The sequence below is a fragment of the Desmodus rotundus genome, chromosome 11, assembly GCF_022682495.2.
Source record: "Desmodus rotundus isolate HL8 chromosome 11, HLdesRot8A.1, whole genome shotgun sequence".
In the NCBI taxonomy this organism is placed as follows: domain Eukaryota; kingdom Metazoa; phylum Chordata; class Mammalia; order Chiroptera; family Phyllostomidae; genus Desmodus; species Desmodus rotundus.
The window spans coordinates 62162737-62184302 of NC_071397.1; the positions used below are offsets into that span (position 1 = coordinate 62162737).

Consider the following 21566-nt stretch of genomic DNA (forward strand, 5'->3'; position numbering starts at 1 on the left):
CTAACTCCAAAAGAAAACAGTTATGTTTTTCTTTATTGATCACCCATGTTCAGTGTAAAAAAAGATTCAAATAATATCAAAAAGGAAAAGTATGTAGCCTTCCCCATAACAGGAGTTATCACCAGAAATAACTTTTTTGACCTATCTATGGGGCAGGGCAAACTTCTAATTACTGAACATCTGCTCTTCTCATTGCCCTGCACATGACCCTCCTCCCCTCTGAAGCCCCGAGGCTCTTCCCACACCTCTAGCTCAGAACGCCACTGTTACCTCATTTCCCCTTTCTGTCTCTGACTCTGGCATGTTACGTGGGGACCGTGCAGGTACGAAGGTAACTAATTTGGTCATCATCTCTTATAAATCTGTCTCACGCCTATTTGACTGTTAGACCAGCCAAAAGAACTTGGACTGGTAGAGGAAAGTTTCTTTCCTCACAGGTGGCGCTATAGACAGGACACCTCACTGGCTGGGCCCTGCTCACCCTGAAGCTGCTGCAGGAGGAAGGTCCTGGGGCCCCTAGCACGAGCCGGCAAAAGGCAAAGATCCCTGCCATGTCAGACTCCCAGATCTCTACCTGCAGAGTGGTGAGAGTCCTTTTGTTCCTTTTCTAATGCTAGCAGAAAATATTTATGGAACTAGACCCTTGGACTGACTCTTGGTTATTTGGTATGGCATTCTTGGTGTTTCCTGATCCTTTCTTTTGACGGATGGTCGCTGTTTAGTCTGTTATGTCATGTCTTCTTCCATGTTTTGAGAGCTTGGTTTTGACCTCCTCTTAGATCCTGGTCATCCAGAAGACGCACTTACTGGCGTGCATTTGGCAGCCACAGAGCCTGGGGATTCCTGGCAGCTGTATCTCTGCGTCTCTTTGTCCAGTCTTGCCAGCACTCGGGAATTTCATGAGGGGTCCAACTCCATAAGGGGCCTTAGTCATCTTAATCTTTGTAGCTTCACTGCCAAATGGGTTTCTTAATTAGAATACTCTGTGAGTGAACTTTCCGGATCTTGTGAGGGCTGAATTTTTTACACTCTTGTGTGGCCTTTGGTTAAGCCATAAAAAGGCTTACTGGTTTGAGTTACTATTAAAATCCTTCTTGTCAAGGCAAGAGGGTGGACTCTCTCAACTGGAAAAACATCTAAATTAGAAAAATTTTAGAGCTTTTATCATAATAGCTGTTTTATTGGTATCTATGGAAAGACCAAATTTTAAAAGTGAACACAAAGACATATAACACCTAGTCTTAAGAACTCTCTTAATAGAGCTTTTACCCTTCTCAACAGCATGGATGGAACTGGAGAGCATTATGCTAAGTGAAACAAGCCAGGCGGTGAAAGACAAATACCATATAATCTCACCTATAAGTGGAACCTAATCAAGAAAACAAGCAAGTGAGAAAAATATAACCAGAGACACTGAAATAAGAAAAAACTGACAGTAACCAGAGGGGAGGGAGAAGGGGGTAGTGGGGGGAAAAAGGGGAAGGGTCGTCAAGGAACATGTTAAAGGACCCATGGACAAAGCCAAAGGGGGTAGGATCCAGGGTGGGAGATGGGGATGGGTAGGGTGCAGGGGAGTAATGGGAGGAAAATGGAGACAACTGTACTTAAACAACAATAAATTTTTTAAAAATTTAACAATTAAAAAAAATTCCCTTAATAAAAAGCAAAAACATCAAATTTCTAGTCTCAGCTTCTCCTCATGGGTCTTACGTATGCAAATCAAAACACTAGGTTAATTAACAAGAGAGTGGGGAGAGGCCAAGCAAAGAGTCCTGGGACTCTTCCCTACATGGTAGAAATTTTTAAAGGATTATTAAAAAATAGGTAAATAGGGTGGGGTGGAGGGATGGGGAGAAAAGGCATACAACTGTAATTGAGTAACAATAAAAATTTAAAAAGAAAAGAAAAAATAGGTAAATAAAACAAATATTGATGGGGTGAAACAAAAAAAAACAAAGGAGAGTCACAGGACTAGTCTTAGCAGGGTGGAAATCTTCAGATGATTACTTTAAAAAACTGGGATAAATATGAAAATGGACATTGACGGAGTTAAGACGAATGCTTTAATACAGCCCACCAAAGGCTGGCGGGCTGTTGGTCCCCCAACACCAACAGGCCTGAACTCTCTATTCGCCTCATTTTGAAAAGTTTTTAAAGGCTGGAAGACAGAAATTATAATGAGAAATCTGATCAGCAACCCTTGAGACAGCAAGCAGACTGGTTAATCAAGTTAAATAGTACCAGAGTCCCTTGGCCTGACCCCTTGATAGGGACCCAAAGTCTTTTTACATGAAGTAGGTAATATGGTCAGGGGACAGAACAGAGAAATTTTCAGAACTATGGGATGACAACTATGGCACCAAAGTCCTTTGGTGAAATAACATAGAAATACAAGGATTGATAACCTTGTGAAAACTGGAATGTTTACCCAGGCTTTACATAAAAAGGTTATGTTGATTTTACCTGAATATTTCACGGGGATGCGGATCATGTCTGGCTGTAATCACTTCCCCTACCCAGTACTGTAAAACCAAAACTTAGTGATGAAGTCCTAATGGAGGCTACAGTTAGGTAGCAATGTATGAGTTGATGGAATTAAAGGAAAAGTTTATAGGAGAACTGGTATATATTCAACAGACCATATGTGACGTGATTGCATCTCCTTTGCCAGACTGTATTATGAGGGTGGATGTGGTGTCTCACTAGGAAACATTCCCCTGCCTAATATAAACAGAAGGCATGTAAACCCACCCTTGAAGCAATATTAATCAGACATGCTAAAGAAAAAAACGATATAGCAAAATCTTGCTAGAGACAACCTAAAAATATTAAAAGAAAATTTTTTATCCTCGCCTGAGGCCATTTTTTTCATTGCTTTGAGAGAAAGAGAGAGAATAGCATTGATGTGAGAGAGAAACATTGATTGGCTGCCTTCTCATATGTGCCCTGACTGGGGATCAAACCCATGACCTTTTGGTCTACTGGACGATGCTCCCACCCACTGAGCCACACTGGCAAGGGCCAACCTAAAGATTTTGTGTCCTAAGAGCCTGGGATGGTGACTGTCAGGTTGGAAGCTCCAAAACACGACCAGACAGAATGTAGGTTGAACTCCATTTATGGCTAGGGTCCTACAAAACTGCTGCCAGCCCCCAAAGAAATTACAAGCTATGAGGAATGTTTCAATTAGATCATTTAAAAGTTTCATTTATGATGCCCTTAAAGGCAAGGGCTTCCAAATCAAACAAACAGAATAACATACCTATTTTTAATTGGTATGCAAGAGCCAACATAAGACTTCAAAAATATTAAGAAGCTTCATTAAAAGATCTGCTGTAAAAGATTTGTTTTAATAGGCTAATGAAAAATTAAAAATATAAGAGGTGTCTAAAATAAAGGACTGTAAGACTGATGTTACCCTTACAGGTGACTGTTCTCAGGCATCTTTCATTCCTTGGTGTAAGTCCAATATGAGAACCATAATTAGAGAACTTCTGAAACCTGAGGAGGACCCTCAAGTTTTTATAGGGTGGTGAACACACAATACAATAAACAGATGATGTATTAGAGAATTGTACACCTGAAACCTATACTTTTATTAACAAATGTCACCCCAATAAATTCAACTACGAAAAAAGTTTTTTAAAACAGATTATCTCCTGAGTCCAGTGAGAGAGGGAAATAAAATTTCACCTGTCCTTTCCTTCCTTCCCAAATCCAGACCAAACGGCTATTGATCCTTTCTCCCAGGGGTAACTGCTGCCTGTGTCTGGGTTTGGCTGTCTGCCTGCCTGGGACCCGTGGGCTGTCAGAAGGAAGGGCTCTGGAAGGTAATTATCTTTGCGCCCTCTTGATTCGATTTAACACTGCCAGAAATAGTTATTGCTTGTACCAGTTGAAACATGACATTTGAGAGGACTGAATAATCACAACTAGAAATAAAACTATGTACCCAGAGGGTAAGAAGCAAGTCAGGGATGATGCAGCTGGACAGGAAGCTAACCTGTGATGTCACTGTGCTGTCGCAACTCAGTTCTTTGGGAATTGGAACCAACTGTCCTTATTTTACAATGTTTGCAAGACCAGAAATGAAGCTCTAGAGGGAGTTCAAAGCCCACCCATTTTTATCATCCTCAATTCCTAAGAATGAAGAAAATAACAAGGAAAAAGTTAAAAAAAAAAAAATAACACCCTTGCCCCAAATCTAGCCTATAACCTCCATAAGATTGTCTTCTCCACAAATTTTAATAAGAAATCTTTAGTTTACCTGAGTTGATAAACTTATTACAGGTCTCCTGACTAAAAATTTAAAACAAAGCCTAGTCTGTTTGCATCTGTGTATGTTCATGTAGGGTGAGTAGCATTTTCTCTCTCTTCATGGTATTGCTAATCTGTAAAAGAGCTCTGTTTAATTGGCTTAAACAAGCAAGTGCTTATATTTAAAATTCTCAAAATGTAATAAAAATTAACCCAAATGCTTTTTAGGATCATATGATGTGAGAAAATATTTGATATAAAAGGTGGTTTGAGTTTGGTTAAAACTGGTCTGTCTTTAGAGTTATCAGAATTAAATGTAAAACTTTAAAATAAAGTGTTTAAGTGAAAATTTATCAATAATTACATGTATTATACTCATATATACTTAAAAACAGTTTTTCAAAATCCTCTGGTAACTTGAAACCTTAGAGTCTTACCAAGTTAAATAACGAAAATTTTTATTGAATATCTAGATCATTTCCAAGAAAGATAAAATACTGAATCATTAATTGTTAAATAAGTCTGCTTACTTTTGATTTCTTGTAACAGAAAAATTAAGATAAATTTGGATCTGATAATACGTTTTGCTTTGTTGAGGAAGCATATGTTTCTAAATATTACGAAATATATTTGCCAGTAAAAGTACCTATGTTTCTAGAGGTTATGAAATATAGTCATAAGTTTGCCAATCTAAAGAATGCTAATTGATTACTTTCTAGCTGTCATTAAAAATTAAGGTTTCTGATGGTTAAGAATTCCTTTTTTTTCAATTACAGTTTATACTCAACAATATTTTGTATTAATTTCAGGAGTATAGCATAGTGGTTAGACAATCATATACTAAGGGTTAAGAATTCTAATTAATATGAGAGGAAGTTAATATGCACTTTTAGTAAAGGAGGGTATATGGTATGGAAATGCATTTTTTGTTTGTTTTTTTGTTTTTTTAAAATTTTTATTGTTATTCAATTACAGTTGTATGGAAAATGCATTTTTTAAAAAATTAAAAGACAGTGGTTTGTCATAAAATGAGCTGTTTATTTATGAATAAGAGGAGACAAACTAAACTGGACAAGAAAAGTTGTAGAAGATTTGTGGAAAAGAATTTTGAAAAAGAAAAATTTATATACGGCTAAGCTGAATAAGATCAGAATAAATTTAAGTAAATGAATTTTAGTATCAAAAGCTAGCTCTGCAAAATTAAGAGTTTGGTGTGCTCTCTCATTCTCTCGTGTCTCTCTTTCTCTCAAAAGGAAAAAGTACTGTTGGTCAGCTCATGATAAGATACTGTGAAAAGCATTCTGCTTAGAAAGCAAATATTCTGTGTTTTATCAAATTAATTTCCTGTTCTGCTTTGGCTAGTGTGGCTCAGTGGATTGAGTGCCAGCCTGAGAACCGAAAGGTCACCGGTTCCAGTTCCGGCCAGGGCACATGCGGGGGTTGTGCACAGGGGTGTGCAAGAGGGAACTGATGAATGGCTCTCTCGCACATCGATGTTTCTCTTTCTCCCTCCTTTCCCTTCTCTCTAAAATCTTTGAAAAATTAATTTTGTTTTAATTTTGTCATTTTAATTGGGTCTTTGATTACTTAGGAAAACGGAATCTTCTCAATAGTAAGAGCTCCCTTCTACATTTGAACCGCCCTAGCTGACTGGGCATTCAATGGCAGCAGCAACAACGAAATTTATAGACTGTGGATATGTATATAAAGATTGTGGTCTGCTTCTGTAAAAATGACCCCTCAGTTCCATGTTTTTGCCATGGCAACTGTCTGTTCCTTAATCAGAGAAACTAAGATGGATAAACAATGGCTATAAATTAAACCAATAGTTGAGCCTATGGGAAACCCAAGATGGCTGCTTGGTTCTACTGAGCTTCCCGGCAAACCCCACTTTTGGTTTTTGCATTCTTCCATCCACCACAGTACATTTAAGCTGGACTTCATTCAACTAACACTTAGTATGGGCTCAGTATGTTCTTGTTGTATGCGTGTTTTCCAGACGGGTGGAAGCCTTTCCTTTCTGTAAGGCTGACCTCTCACAGTGGCAAAGAAACTGTGTTTTCCCATGTAGGGTACACGTTCCACAGTCTCGAGTGACCGAGGTACCCACTTCACTGAGAAAATCACATGAGCCTTGATGAAGGCCTCGCAAACTTCTTGGAATTGTTGCTGACCCTACTGCCCTCAATCATCAGGTAAGGCTGGGAAAACTTATGCAAAAACTTGATTAAAGCAGAACAAGTTTTATTTACATGGGACTGAATAAACTGATGAGGATGATTTTATAATTTTTATGACTTTTTGTCTGAAATATTGATGATTTTTAAAATCTTTTGTTTTCCAGATATAAAGAAACTTGCTTCTCTTAAACTACCTAAGTCAACAATTTGGTAAGTTACACCTTTGTGGGCAGAACGGAAACATTTATCTTTTTCTCCCCACTTGACCCTTCCAAAATTCAGAAGCTCTCAGTGAGTAATCGTACTTTCCTGGCATTATTGCCATTTGCACAGGTCCTGTAAGGATCTGTTCTCCTTGTAACAGGACACAACTGGAAACATTGGTTACGTTACCAAGGCTTTGACTAGAATGTCATATTTGAGACAGATACACATAGACTCAGACATGACCAGACATCTTTAAGGAATTAAGATTAACTAACGGAAGCCAATAAAACCGTTGGAAATTATAGGCTCAGTGAGCAAAGAAGGTCACTCCTGGCAGGTACAGGAACCTCAGGATATTTTGTGGACCCTGAAAAGAGAGAAACTAACCCAAATCTATATAGATAGGTATTGCAGGCAACAGTCTATATAACCTATATATAGGCACTGCAGGCAACATCAGACAGAAAGTCCTTACCTTGGCTTTTCTAGCCCCTAGAGACCTTTTGAAGTTCAGTCTGAAAATTCCCTATGAAAAATTCCAGAAAAGTAGATTTAAAAGAGCCTTTAGGTTAATTACCATTTTTGCTATTCTTATGTAAGTAACAAGCAAAACTTATTGAAACTACACTTATTGTACAAATTACTCTTAATCTGGCTATTGGTGGAAAAAATGTTAGAAGGGGGGTAGTTGCTGATTTTAGAAAGATTGTGTTTGAGCCCTGGCTGGTGTGGCTCAGTGGACTGAGCACCAGCCCATGAACCAAAAAGTTGCTGGTTCGATTCCTGGTCAGGGCACGTGCCCTGGGTTGCAGGCCAGGTCCCCAGTTGGGGGCCTGAGAGAGGCAACCAATTGATATTTCTCTCACACGTCAATGTTTCTCTCCCTCTTTTCCCCTCCCTCCCCCACTCTCTGAAAATAAATAAAAGATTGTGTTTTAGTAATATACCTCTGTGGATATCAAATTCTAGTGCTGTTCACTGTCATTTGAGGTTTTGTTCCTACCTGTAAATTGGATTGAATCCTGAATTATTCTACTTTTGTCTAGTATCTGTCTATGACTCTCCAAACTAACATTCCAAATTTTTCTCCGATATTTCTGACTTGGAATCATTAAGATCAAAAACTGCCTTCCCCCTAAACCCATTAAGCTAAAGTGGGACAACTTGCTATAAACTTCAGAGAAATCACCACAATAGTTCATACACGGACAACCTTCCTGACTGGTACAGAAAGATCACCAGACATCCAAACTGCAGACCATGAACATCCATCACATTGTCACCACCTGCCTCCACTCCATCTGAGGATGCTTCAAACCAGACACCTAGAAATCTTCTCAACTGGCTGCTGCCAGAGCTCAGAAACAAGGATTACAGTCTACTCCAGGCATTAATCATTATTTTCCTTTCGTTTCCACCAATGTGCCTCATTAAATACCTGACTGCCTGCAGCACAGACCTAACTTTGGGAGCCCTCCTGCACCACTATCTCCTGAAATGAGATACAACTGTTTAACTGAACAGACCTATTTTTGAGACCATGACGGGTTAGATGAGATATGGAACAATCTAGCAACACAACATCCGGAACATGAAGCTTCCCAGAGGTGTCAGAGGTGGGACTGAAGTGATTCCGAACAGGCCTCCCCGGAGTGTGCCACTTGGCATGGGAATTATTTGGGGCTGAAGGCAGTGGAGACCCACAAGCTCACGACTTTTACCTCTCCCTTAAAGAATTTAAATTCAGGGCCTTGCCCATAACAAGGGTTATCACCACAGGTAACTTTTTATGACCTATGTATAGGGCAGGGCAAACCTCTAATTACTGAACGTCTGCTCTTACTTCATCATCCTGTGAATGGCTTTCCTTCTCTCTGAAGCCCCGCGGCAGCTCCCCTCATTCCTTGGCTCAGGACTCCATGGAGATGTCATTTTAACTTTCTGTCTCTGACTCTCCTGTATGTGGGGTCCCTGTATGCACATATGTAATTCAATTGTTTTTTTCCCCTTGTCAACCTGTCTCGTGTCTATTAGCGTAGACCAGCTGAAAGACCTAGAAGCGCGGAGGAGCTCCCTCCTCCCCCCGAATGTCCAGCGCGCGCTGCTCTGCAATGTCACAGCCACACCACCGCTGTAAAAGGCTGTGCTGTGTCTCGCCGCGTGTCCTGCCCCAGCTTTACCTAACTAATCCTGTACTGACGGACGCTGCCGTAGTTCCTGAGCACGTGACATTATAAACAATCCTGCTCACGATGAATATCCTTATGCAAACATCTTTTCACAGCTGGGCAGTTTACATTTTGATACACACTGCCAAAGATCTTTCCACAAAGTTTCTCAAGTTATATTCCCAGCAACAGAACATAAAGTTCTCCATTTCCTCACATATTTGCCAACCTCATGGACAAGAAGTGCACATTTCTTTTTTCCGATAATTAATGTAGTTAACACCATTTAATACACGTACTGGACATTCCTATGTCTCCTTCTGTGATGTGCCTTTCATGTCTTCCGCCCAGTTTTCCACTGGGGTACCTGTATTTTCATATTTTGGTATCAACACTTCGTCATGTTCACAGTGACTTTTTTTTTCCAGACAAAACTCTTAAATACATCTTTTCTTTCCACTCCCTTGACCCAAAGGCCTTCATTTATCTTCGCCAAAGAGCCTAACTGGTTCCCTCTCTGTCCATCCTCCTGGGGTTGCCTGAGTTCTTTTCAATACACCAATCAAAATATGCCTCCCCTCTGCTCAAATATCTCCCCTGAACCCACCTCACCCCACGTGCCCCCCTTGTCAGCCACCTCACCCTAGGTGTTCACCAGGGAATCCCTCACCGCAGCCTTCAGATGCCCTGCTCCTCACGTCCTCAAACTCTACGGACCCTGCTCCTGTCTGGAAACACCTCTTCCACTTCCTGTGTCCATCCAGCACTTACTCTGTCTTCAAGCTCCAGGCCTTTCTTTTGGGATGCTGCCCCAGATCTTCCCAGGGAAAGTGAATCATGTCTATCACTGTTTATGTATCAGTGTTCACAGCTCTACTAGGGCCTGCATCATGCTGAGACTCTTACTAGATCACACACAGATTCTGTGAGGGTGGGCTACAGTGAGGGGTCCCCAGATCTCACTAAGATGGGGACAGGCAACATTAATAGATGGTCTGGACATACATGACTGAGATTTAAGAAGCTTTAAATCCATTCCAACAAAATGAAGCTGTGAATGAAAGCTGGGACTTAACTGGATGATGTGCTTCTAGGCTGGGCATCTACATGAGAGTGGGAGCCTGTCAGGTAGAATTAGTGTTCATCCTAACGTCACACCAAGGGACAGGAACACCAGAGGGCTGTAACTGTGCTGTAGGGTATGATATCACTCACCAGGCTTCTCCATGGCCTGGGACAGTTCCCTGAACTTGCCCCTGGCTCACCAAACAATCTTCTGATCACTAACTTGGTGTTCGGGTACACCAAGGTACTGGTTTAGGTACACCAGTGTGGGCAATAGAAAGGTATAGTCTCTTTTTTAAGTTAACACATAAACTGGTTTATCAGTCCCGGGACTGGCTTGGCTTGCTCAGTCCCTGACAGCCTGACTAGCTCCAGGGAGAGGGACAAGGTCTGAGTACAAGAGCCTGAGCTGTGGCGACCTCACGGGTACTGCCTACCTGCCTGGTGCCTGCCTCCATTTCAAAACGCATCCAACTCCCTCACTGAAGATGTTCTTAGGAAAAAAGCATTTCTTATTTATCTGACTTCTTGGGTTTGGCACAGGACGTCTAACCCAGAGAATTTTGCACTTCAAGAGCTGAGATGACAGTCACAGTTTTCCAACTGAGTGTGCCCCACACTGTTGCAGTCGGTGCTCCTGCCTTGGCCCCCACCAGCTACAGTCTGTTCACACCACCATCTGCAGAGGTGAGCGCCAGCTCCGCCAGGCAGGCCTCCCTAAGCTTTCCACTCTGCCCAGGGAGCAGGGATGTGGCACACCAACTCTTTCAACAGCACTGTGCAACTGTGCATATTTTCTGTGCTACAGGCGCGTGGGTCTTAATCCTGCCCTCAAAGAGCCCAGTGTTTTGGTGGGTTTGAATTTTTTCATTGTGCTCTTTGGAAGGAAGTTATTCAGAGCCCACATTTAAAGAGTGAGGAGTTATGCTCTACCTCCATTGAGAGTGGACTATCTTTTTTTTTTTTGGCTTTATTTTTTTTTCTCAGTTTTTGCCATTAAAATTCTTTTATTTTACATTTTTTTAACTGTATTTTTTCCAGGTGGGTTTGATTTCTTATTTTAAGTCATAACAAACCACTGTGGAGAGCCCTTTTGGTCTTCTTTTTTACCCATCATGTATCTTCCACTTCCCTCTTCTGCCTCTTAAAGGAGAGAGAGAAGAAGAGTTTGCTAGGATTATGGAGAAAGGACCTCTGTTCCTTTTTATCCCCATTTCAAGGTGACATCTCAAAAAGACCGGAAGCCTCACTAACTAACACCTTACACGCAGAAGACAAAACCAAGAAGAAGCGCCTCGTTTCTGGCACTATTCAACAAAACCAAGGTGCCTCAGTCCTCCTCCCCCTCCCCCTCTCCCAAGGTCTTCCCTTCACGGCTCCCAAGCCACTTACAGACGGATGTGTAAGCACGGAAACTTCATCTCTGCTAGCATGTCTCCCCTGCACTCCCGACCCAAGCAACTGTCCAGCTGCCTCCACATCTGCACTGAGATGTCGCATCGACATCAGAGCCCACATGTCCAAAATCAAACTCTTGATTTGTTCCTTCTGCAGTCTTCCCGTTTTTCATCCTTACAGTTGCTTCTGCCTCTCCTTTCTCTCAACCCCCACATCCAATCATGAGTAGATGACATTGACTCTTGCTTTAAAATACATCCAGAATCGGACCACTTCATCACCACTTCCACTGCTGCCACACTGTGCCAAGACCCTGATTACTGCAACAGCCTCCGATGGCTCTCTCCCCTCCTAGTGGGTGCCTCCACCCCTGCCTTACCGCACCCCACCTGGTAGCTGGAGCGATCCCATTAAAACTCTTAGTCCCAGCACATCAATCCTCTTGCCAGTCATCTCATTCAAAATAAAACCCAAAGTCTTTACTGTGGCCACACAAAGCCCTTAAGCCCGAGTGCAAAACAGAATCACCTAAAAGAAAACTTAATGCCAATTTCAATTCCAAGGCCCTACCTCAGGTTAGTTCAATCAGGATCTCTGGGGTAGGATCAAATCTTTTCTTTTTAAGATTTTATTTATTTACTTTTAGAGAGAGGGAAAGGGAGAAAGAGAAACATCAATGTGTGAGAGATACATCAATTGGTTGCCTCTTGTATGCCCCCAACTGGGGATCTGGCCCACAACGCAGGTATGTGCCCTGACTGGGAATCAAACCGGTGTGTTCCAGTTTGTGGGCTGGTGCTCAATCCACTGAACCACATGAGCCAGGGCCAAACCTTTTCTTTTTTAAAGTTTTTCAGGTGACTGAAACACACAGGTAGGCTGAAAACCCATGCCTTACACGAACCCCAGTTGCCTCTGAAGGCACCTACCGCATTCCTTCCTATTCCAATCATCCTGGCTCTGCCACAGCCACTCTGCCTTCTGGCATTTCTCCAGCATGTCTGAAACTCTCTTGTGTCGGGGTCTTGTACCCTCCATTCCCTCTTCCAAGGACGATCTTCTCATGGATAGCCACATTCCTATCTCCATTACAGATGTCGCCTCGTCCCTGAGGCCGTCCCAGGTAAGTCCCCACATAAAAGAGCAGTTCCTTTCTGAACTCTGTCCCTTTAGCCTGCCTTTCCTTCTTCATTGCACTTACCCTCACCTTACATGTTACACGGTTGTTCTTTGTCTCCCCTTTCGAATTTTAGCCTCTCAAGAGCAGGGGCTCCACCCACCTCATTCACTCCTATATCCCAGGACCCAGAACAGTGCATGGTACTCAGTAACTGCTCAGTAAATATGTGTTAAGAGGATGAATTAAATTGCACAGAACTTATTAATAATGAAATCTGTAGAAAAATGGTATAAAGATTCATTTTCATTAAACTCATACCCTGTATGACATTTGCTTTAAGAAAGCAAATGAAGGAGAAAAACTTATATTAAAAAAAAAGGTCCAAAGCAATATAAAGCAACCTGTTATTTAATAGACAATTTAACAGAATTATTAAATAATTAACCTACACTAGAATATTTTTCTTACAAAAATTTAACAGTTTATTTAACGGTTTATTTTTAAGTGCTCCTACCCAAAGGTCTAAAAGGTCCACATTTTCACTTTTCTGATCTCAAATGAAAGAATGTGACCTGCCCCATCTGATCCCGAGTCCTCTTTATCCCTGAAGCTGGTTTTTCTGGAGCTGACAATGCTTAAGTTGTAAGTGCTGGTTCTAGAAGAGAAAGTGGGAAAAAATCCTCTGCCTAGGTTACCTTGGTATGTTTCACTTTGCTTCCTTTTCTGAAAAGAGTATCTTGACAATCTTGAATGCTGCGGTAAACTAAGAGTGAACCATGGCACCGCACTCAGACTTGCCCTATTCCGTGCCAGCAGATAAATTTCCCCAGATCCAAGTGCTCAGGAAGTAATCTCTGTTTTGCTTTCTACAAAGTGTGATTTCCCCACAGATGCCGACAGCATTCTGCTTGGGCTTATACAATTATAAAATTCCCACCTACTTCACAATGAACACCCGAGAAGAAGACTGCAAGCACTTCGTTCCTCACTCTCCTGAAAACATCAAGTACACCGGAAAGGAAGGATCAGATGGAGTTTTACCTGTGTGGGTTCGTAGGTGTTTCTTTAGCTGAGACACGTCCATAAATTTGCGATGGCAGTGGTTGCATTCCGGTAATGAGTGGCCTTGTCGCAACAATAAAAAAAGTGTCAGTGCGTCTTTCCGCCATCGTGGAGCCTGGGGGGCCTGCTGGGAACAGGACTTCTATAACAACCAGTATGTCTGGAAGGCTGTGGTCCAAGGCCATTTCTGATGGCTGTAAGTGAGGTCTCCGGTACCAGAGCGAGCACACAGCTCTTGTTAAAATTGAAGGTGTTTATGCTCGAGATGAAACAATTCTACGTGGGCAAGAGATGTGCTTATATGTACAAGGCGAAGAGCAACACAGCGATGGCTGGTGGCAAACCGCACAGAACCAGAGTCATCTGGGAACGGAAGCTCGTGCTCATGGAAACAGTGGACGGTTTGTGCCAAATTCCAAAGCAACCTTCCTGCTAAGGAATCTGTAGAATGCTGTACCCCTTATAAACTTAAGCATATTGACAAGTAAATAAATAAAAGTGGATTTGTTCCCTTGAAAAAAAGTGTCAGGGCATATATGCTCCCCCTGCATTTCTTCAGTGATTTGTCACAGCACTTCCCTGAAAAATAATCACTTTAAATATGGTACTTTAATAAAAGCACTATAATTTTTAAATTAATTTGGTAACAGTTAATATTTTTGCTATGCATCTCAATTTATTGTCTCCTAAGAAAGCTGGGACCTTTCCAAATCCTTAAGTATATTCTTTTCCCTGGAAGCACTGGTATGACTATGGCCAATTAATCTCACATGACACTCCCAACCCCCATTCATTCCTATCACTTCTAACGAGAGGGGAAAACAAAAACAAAAACAAAAACAAAAAAACAGCCAGTGGGCGGAGCCAGGATGGAAAAAGCCTGGACTGACAGCTACTGAGTGGCCACATCTTTCTCCAGGCACCACTAACATCATAGTCTAGTGGCACTTTTGAGATACCAGTCCGTAGGGTTTTTGTGTGTGGCACCAAAACTGTAGTATAGAAATTAAATACAAATCACAAGGTAGTGAGAATTAACACAAGAACATCTAATTTAGATTGTTTTTGAAGACTTTTTCCTAAATACTCATTTATCTTCTACAATATAACCTAATGTTTCAGAAATAATTTGTATTTGCATTTCTCCCCCACCAATCCAAATTTGCTCTCACTTTATTGTACCTGTATGAACTCGGTAATGGCTCTTTAGTTGTCTTTTCTGGCTGAAATATTTTCCACACTGATCACAGGTAAAAGACTTCTGTCCTGCCAAATAAAAAACAAAACACTAAAGTATGCAAAAAACTATGAAGAACAAGGATGCTCGCAGTTGGGCCCAGGTCCCCATTTTCTACAAATGATACAAGTGGCTTGTCTACAAACCCAAATGCCTTCACAGTCTACCACAGTAACATAATGTGCAAAGGCATGTAGGGCAATAGGGAGTGGTGGAGACTGTGGCAGACCTGGTGAATTCAAGTTTCCCCTAAAGGCATCCAATGTAAAATTCTAAGTTCAAGTGGTTAAACAAAACATGTTTGCAAATTGAACTCCTGACAGCCAGTTTATAATATGCCCTAGTTTAAGGCTCCATGCTGTGCAGACTCTAACCTTCACTCTTAACAGTTCTGTAACTTTGTCTCTCAATGATACCAGGCTGGTAAGACTGTTTCGATCATGGTAACGCCCACCCCGGGAACAGGAACCTGGTGGTAGTTGGCTTTCTGGTCCAAGTCCGGCTACCTGAGTGCAGGCTCATGTGCTCCAGCAGTGAGTGCTTGGTGGTGAGAGCTTTGCTGCACACGGTGCATGTATACGGCCGCTCGCCTGTGTGTATCCGGGTGTGGACCTGTAGGGAGTGCTTCTGGGTAAAGCCTTTTCCACATTCATTACATTTGAAAGGTCGCTCCCCTGGAATAAGAGCCCCAGAAAATTGGTATAAGCAAGAACGTGCACACCTTTCTGTTCACTTGCTAATTAAAATGACAATAAAGGCACATATCCAAAAGGCCAATGAACAGGGAAACAAATACCAGCAATAAAATTTTGCAACCTGGAACAGATGAATCTGATGCCAGCAGTAAGGAATACTGAGATACGACCTAATTTTTAAGACAGCTCTCCATAAGACTCAGGACTTGGTGGCACATGTTATCTCCAAAAATGGGGGCAAGGATGATAAATGACAGTCTGTTTCAAAGGTAGTTAGACCCCTCAGATCTAGTCTCCTACTCCATGGAGCTGGGATACCAGCCTTTCCCCAAAATAAGACGGAGACTGTTCTCTGGGGAGAGTAAAACAGAGGGTCTCTGGACTAGGGGGACTTGGATTAGAGGTATCCCGTACAATGGGGTGGGATGACCACAGGGAGAATTGGTCAAAGGTTACATCTGGGATGCTGACACTCCCCCCAGCCCTCCTCTCCCTTCTGCCGTAGACACTGGCAGCGAGGAGACTATAGCCTTCAGGTGAGAGAGTGGAGTCTGCCTAGAATGTGAAAAGCCAGAAGTAAGAAAGCATCAGCAAGGAAGTGGGGGCCATTCTTGCCACCCCCTGGAGGCTGTTGTCTACAGTCTCTCTCCATACTGGCAGAGCTGCTGGTAGCTTTAAAGAAACCATTTTTACAAGAGTATGATTTTTAAAAAATGTTTTAATCATTTAGCTGGCTGAAAGCAAAGCAAAGTAATTTAAAAAAATGTTTTTAATCCTCGCATGAGGATATTTTATTATTGATTTTTGAGAGAGAAAGAGAGAAACAGACAGACATCGATGTGAGAGAGAAACACTGATTGGTTGTTCTCTAGGTAGGTGTCCTGACTGGGATTCAAGCCCACGAGCTTTTGGTGTACGGGACAATGCTCCAACCAACTAAGCCAACCAACAAGGGCAAGATTATAATTTTTAAAAAAATCATCATTGAAGGGAGGCCTCTAGTAGTTGAAAAAGATAGATGCCAAAACAAGAAGAAAAAAGGCAACTTGCAGAAAACAGAAACTGCCCAAGGTGAAGAAAATGTTAAAAGCTAACAAGTAGATGTTATTATTAACATGCTTACAGGGGCGAGGTGTTACATTGTGAAATTTAAAAAAAAAAAAGGATTGTAGTAAATTTTTTTGTAGAGAAAAAAGAGGGCCATGAAGTGAAAAAATAAGAGTGGAAGTAGAAAAAATCTAAGGGCTGAGAGGATAAGTGGAAATCTCCCAGGTGGAAAACAGGAGACAAAAGATAAGGAAGTTAGAGGACGGGCCCAAGAGGTTCAACAACCAAGTAACAGCTGGCCCAGAAACAGAGCAGAGCAAACGGAGAAATCGTCTATGAAATAATTCCAGGAAACTTTCTGGATCTGAAAGACAGGAGTTTCCAGAGACACCCAGTGGAAACTTTCAGAATACCGGGACAGAAGGAAAGCTCCTACATGCTGTTTTCCTTAAACAATCTTGTAGACTAACTATTTAACTCTTGACACTATGCTGTATTACAGCTCAACAAATATTAAGTGTCTCCCTTGTTCAAAGAACCAGAATTCAGGGTTCTCACCTATCTTAAAAACACCAAGGCTCCAGACAAATCAGAACCTCTGGGGTGGGGCCCCAGGCACTGGTAGTTTTAGAAGTTCTCTAGGTGGTTCTAAGGTGCAGCCAGGTTCAAAACCACAGTGCTGGGTGCTGCTGGGTCAGAGCACAGCAAGCTGCAGGATGACAGAAGACTCAAGCACTAGTCCCTATACATAAGCTTACAATTAAGTTGAGGGTATTTAAGTGGTAACACAACTGAACCCAGAGCGGAGTGAGTTAGTGTATGTATAAGAGAAGGTTCAAAGGAAGAAGGGATTTCTGGCTAGTGCTGCAGTGTCTAATATGGTGGCCATTTAAATTAACTTAAAATAAAATAAAAAATTCAGTTCCTCAGTCACACTTGTCACATGTCAAGTGCTCAGAATCCACATGTGGCTAGTGGCCACCACATTGGACAATCCTGTATCTGAGGATGATATTACCACCATCAGAGAAGGGTCTCTTGGCCAGTACTGGACTAGAGACACCAGAAAGAAGACATTTACAGCTAGATTACAGCTAGCTGGCTGCGTGAGAAAGCTGTCCACATAGACCAAAGGCACAGCTATGGTCAAGATGAGGAACATTCAAGAGTTGGAAAGCAGATAAATTTGGCTAGAGTTCAATACCTGGACATTACAGCCTTGCACCAACAACTAGAGAGGTTCTGGAATCAGGCTACCTGGGTTCAAATTTAAGCTTTCTAGGACTTGGTCTCTTCATCTATATAATGGGAATAATATAACTTATCTCACAGGGCTCTTGTGAGAACTAAATGCAGTAACAATTATAAAGGCTTTATTGTAATACCCATGATCTAGAAGTTGCACAATAAATGAAATCTGTCATTATCGTTACTATTGCAAAACACATTCCAATAAGCTGTGAAAGTGTAATTACCTGTGTGGCTTCTCTGGTGGATTGCTAAAAAGTGATTGTACTTGAAGACTTTGCCGCAGTCTTTACAACGGGCCTCAGGGCCAAGTGGACGCTTTCTCCTACCGCAGACCCTCTTGGCTGAACCCTGGTCTTCTTCATCCCCAACAAGTTTGTAATCTTTAAGTTTGATGGATCTCTGAATCCTCCGCTTGCTGAACCGAGTCTGGTGGTCCTGTCCATCCTGGGTCTTAGGATCACAGTTCTCATCTTTTTCAGCGGGGGTTCCCTCCCCTCTACCTGGCTCACAAGCAGGCTCAGATTCTTCCATTTCTTTTGCTGCAGTCTGTTCATTCAGTATACCATTGTCTACCTCTTTAACCACAAAGTTTTGTCTGTTCTGAACTGAATTGTTTATTCTCAGCTGTATTTCCTCCTCTGCAGCCAGTTCTGATCTCCCCTCCTGCAAACCATTAACTTTTCTTGGTCTTCCTCGTTTCCGCTTTGGCGGATCATTTTTCTTATTAGAAATAACAACCACTGGAGCACCAGGCGTGTTCAAAGTCGTGGGCTTTGGGGAACTACGATTAATTTGAAAGTCTGTATATGCCTTCACCAGGTCATAGACTTTTAAGAACTGAGCAGTAGCCAGGATTTGTTCTGTACTTTTCTCACTGGCCTGGAGACAACCTGTGTAGATGAACTCCAGCAGGATACCAAATGTGTCGGCTACCATGCCCTCTAGCATGTAAGTGGACTGGCCGATCTCCCCCTCTTCAGCAAACATCATGCAGAAGTATTCGCTACTAGCGGCCAGTAAGGCTTTGTGGGCCCGGAAATGCACATTCTCCACGATTAAAGTAATGTCACAGAGAAAGCCTTTCCTCCTCTGGTCCTCGAAGCTGGCCAGGACAGTGTTACTGTGAGTGTCTGAGTGCACAACAAGGTGCCCCGAAGGCTCTGATGCTGTTTCCGCCATTGTCTTTGGAAGACAAGAAAAATTAAGCCTGAAATGAGAAAACAATGTTGAAAAAGGAGTCAGCACTAACAAGGTTAATCCCAGACCACGTGAACCTACCATTTACTTCACGTTGTTAACTGAAATTTACCACTTACAACTTTTAGAAGTGTATTTAAAAACTTAGCTTTGAGTTCTTTTTCCTGTTGTACCATTATCTAGGTGGGTGAACTTCCAACATCCGCGTTACCTTTCAGGGTCTGTTTTCTCCTTTGCAAAATGAAGGAACTGGGTGCAAGCACCCCTAAAACTCATTCCCAGCGCTCACTTTCCATAGTTGCACAAAGAACAGAATGAGAACTACAGTGTCTCGATTTCATACATTATTAGCCATTTTTTAAAAACAAATATGAAAAGCGCGAAGAAAATGTACATGTGCTAATAAGTATCTGTAATTAAATAATAATAACGCGAGGCGCAAGGGGCCTCGCTTTAAAAGGGCGGCGCGGAATGCCCAAGGCTGACGCCAGACAGCACCCCTCGAAGAAGGGAGGACTGACGATTTCCGGATCCCGGGCCGCAGAGTTGAGAGTCGGGCGCGGAAGAGGCCCCCACCTCCGGGCCCGAGCCGCACGGGCCGGACCTGGGAGCAGAAGGCTGAGGAGGGGTCGAGATGGCCGCGGGTCCCGCACTCCCGGACAGTAGGTCTGGGGTGGACCTACCTCTCACGGCTTCCGGCGACGTGTGGATCGCGGCCAGCCCACCCAGCGGCCTGGCGGGCGCACCCGCGCCGGGCTCTCCCTGGTCTCCAGATCCACTGGGCCTGCCACTGGGGTTCCCGCGACGCCCGTGCTTCTGCTCCTCCGCCGCCTCAGATGCTGCCAACCCGGAAGCACCGGCGCGGGGCGCCGGACCACGTGGCCCGCGGGGACGCCCACTGGAGGGGCGGGGCGGGGCGGGGCCTGAGGTCCCCTGCGGCGCCCCAGGAGGCCGAGTGTTGGCAGTGGAAGACAGAATTGTGTTGGAGAGGTAGACGGAATTATGTTGTTACTCTGCAAATGTGGAAATTTTATATCACACCGGACTTTTAGCTCATCACCCCAGATGCCAAAGCTCCTCCCCCTCCTCTATTATTGTTATTTGCCTCCTCATTGTTTTCCAAATCTGCCTTCTTTTCTCCACTTCCATGCCTTAGGCCAAGGCAGTGGAGAGAGCGCTCTGGCCAGACTGATGTGGGTACTACTGAGTGATCTTGGGCAAGCTGCTTATCCTTTCAACTTTATTTTTCACCTTACCTATAAATCGGAGATATAAACGCTAGTTAACACGAGGTTGGGTTGCTGTGGGGTAAACAAGATTATATAATGAGTTTAGTAAGTACCTGGTTTAATTCTTAACTACTATGAATAAAATTATCATTATTATTCTTCAGACGTTCATACTCTTTCTTCAATAGACTATTAAGCGTTTCTATATACCTTCCTGATGAAGACCAAGCTTGTCGATATGGCCTACAAGCCCCACCCAAAGGCAGTTGCCTCCCTCCCTCTCTCTCCAGCTATTTTAACATTTTCTCTCTCTGTTTTTGCCTCGCCAACATACAATTGCTTATACTTTATCCACTCCTAACAGATACTTCCAGGTCCCCACCATACCATCTATGGCCTCCAAGATTTTCAAACTGGAGGTATAACTACCAGCCTGGCTCTTTTAAAATTTTACTAGTTTTTGTTAAAAGTAGTCTTTTCTCTGAGGTTTCCTTCCCCCTTCTCTGGAATAGCTTCTCAACCCCAGAATTTGTGGGGTTCCAAATAGAGGGCGGGCCCTGCCGGACTTCTGCACACCAGCAGGAAGAGAAGTCAGTGCGGGGAGCTGACTGCCCCATGGTGTCTCCCTGCCTCAGCAGTAAAAACACCGGTCCTCCACACGGCCTCCCTCTAACAGCTGAAGATGACTCAGTGCAGAGTGAAGCCTGGTATTCCTACTCCTCCACTGGGTCATTGCTCACCAGGGCACAAGCTCTGAAAGGAAATTCTGGGGCTGGAGGATCTTCCACCACTAGAAACCAGCCGTTTCTTCAAGGCAATTTTGTTTAGAATCCATGTGACTTTTTTTTTTTTTGAAATGTTTGTTGCCATTATTTTTTGATTGAGGCCAGCTGGTCTGCCTGCAGCAGATCTTCATAACTAAGCCCTTGCAGAGAAGGGTTTGGGCTGCCTATTTATCATTCATCCAAAAAATGTTTACTGGGGGCCCACTATGTGCCAGGCACTGTGTCAGGTGCTAGGGATGGATATAGCAACTAACAAGGCCCTTGCCCTCAGGAAGCTTACATTCTTCTATGGGGAGGAAGGGGAAAAATTACAAGTAAACAAATAAATAATTATATTTCAGAGAATGTTAAGTTTTATAAGTAGTGATGGAGCCTGACAGGAAGTGAAGTCAAGATAGGTTCCATTTAAGCTGAGATCTACATGATAAGAACTCCGCTGTGTGAAGATCTAGAATAAGAATGTTCCAGGCAAGGGAAAAGCAAGCAGAAAGGCTCTGAGGCTGGAAATCAGGCTCTGAGACTGGAAAAGGCTCTGAGGCTTGGTGCTTTTGAGGGACAGAAAGGCCTGTGTGGCTGCAGCACAGTGAGTGAGGGGGAAAATGGCAGGAGATGGATCAGTGATAAGGTGGCCAGATTTTGCAAATAAAAACACAGAACATCCAAGTAAA

At 42.8% G+C, this 21566-nt stretch overlaps 1 protein-coding gene and 1 long non-coding RNA gene across 5 annotated transcripts in view; one reads left to right on the forward strand and one right to left on the reverse strand.

The window, feature by feature from the left end:
* Nucleotides 1-13425, forward strand: part of LOC128779539 (uncharacterized) — a 26387-nt gene extending 12962 nt beyond the window's left edge. Inside the window, exons 3-5 of the long non-coding RNA XR_008425569.1 lie at nt 6329-6452; nt 6602-6647; nt 13286-13425. This is a non-coding gene — a long non-coding RNA (uncharacterized lncRNA). The remainder of the gene's footprint in view (nt 1-6328; nt 6453-6601; nt 6648-13285) is intronic.
* Nucleotides 1-19732, reverse strand: part of ZBTB24 (zinc finger and BTB domain containing 24) — a 26279-nt gene extending 6547 nt beyond the window's left edge. Inside the window, exons 1-5 of one of the 4 annotated variants that reach the window (XR_006654189.2) lie at nt 19568-19732; nt 17912-18894; nt 15201-15368; nt 14640-14723; nt 13437-13581 (exon numbers count right to left, since the gene is read on the reverse strand). Coding sequence is in view for 1 of the 4 variants with exons in the window: in XM_024551800.4 (XP_024407568.2) it covers nt 13437-13520; nt 14640-14723; nt 15201-15368; nt 17912-18866 (1291 nt within the window). In the remaining 3 variants the exon portion in view is untranslated. Of the gene's footprint in view, nt 1-13436; nt 13582-14639; nt 14724-15200; nt 15369-17911; nt 18895-19567 lie in introns of those variants that run through there. The other 3 variants (XM_024551800.4, XR_002973997.3, XR_006654190.2) reach the window with 3 other exon arrangements.
* Between the last annotated feature and the right edge of the window lie 1834 nt (nt 19733-21566).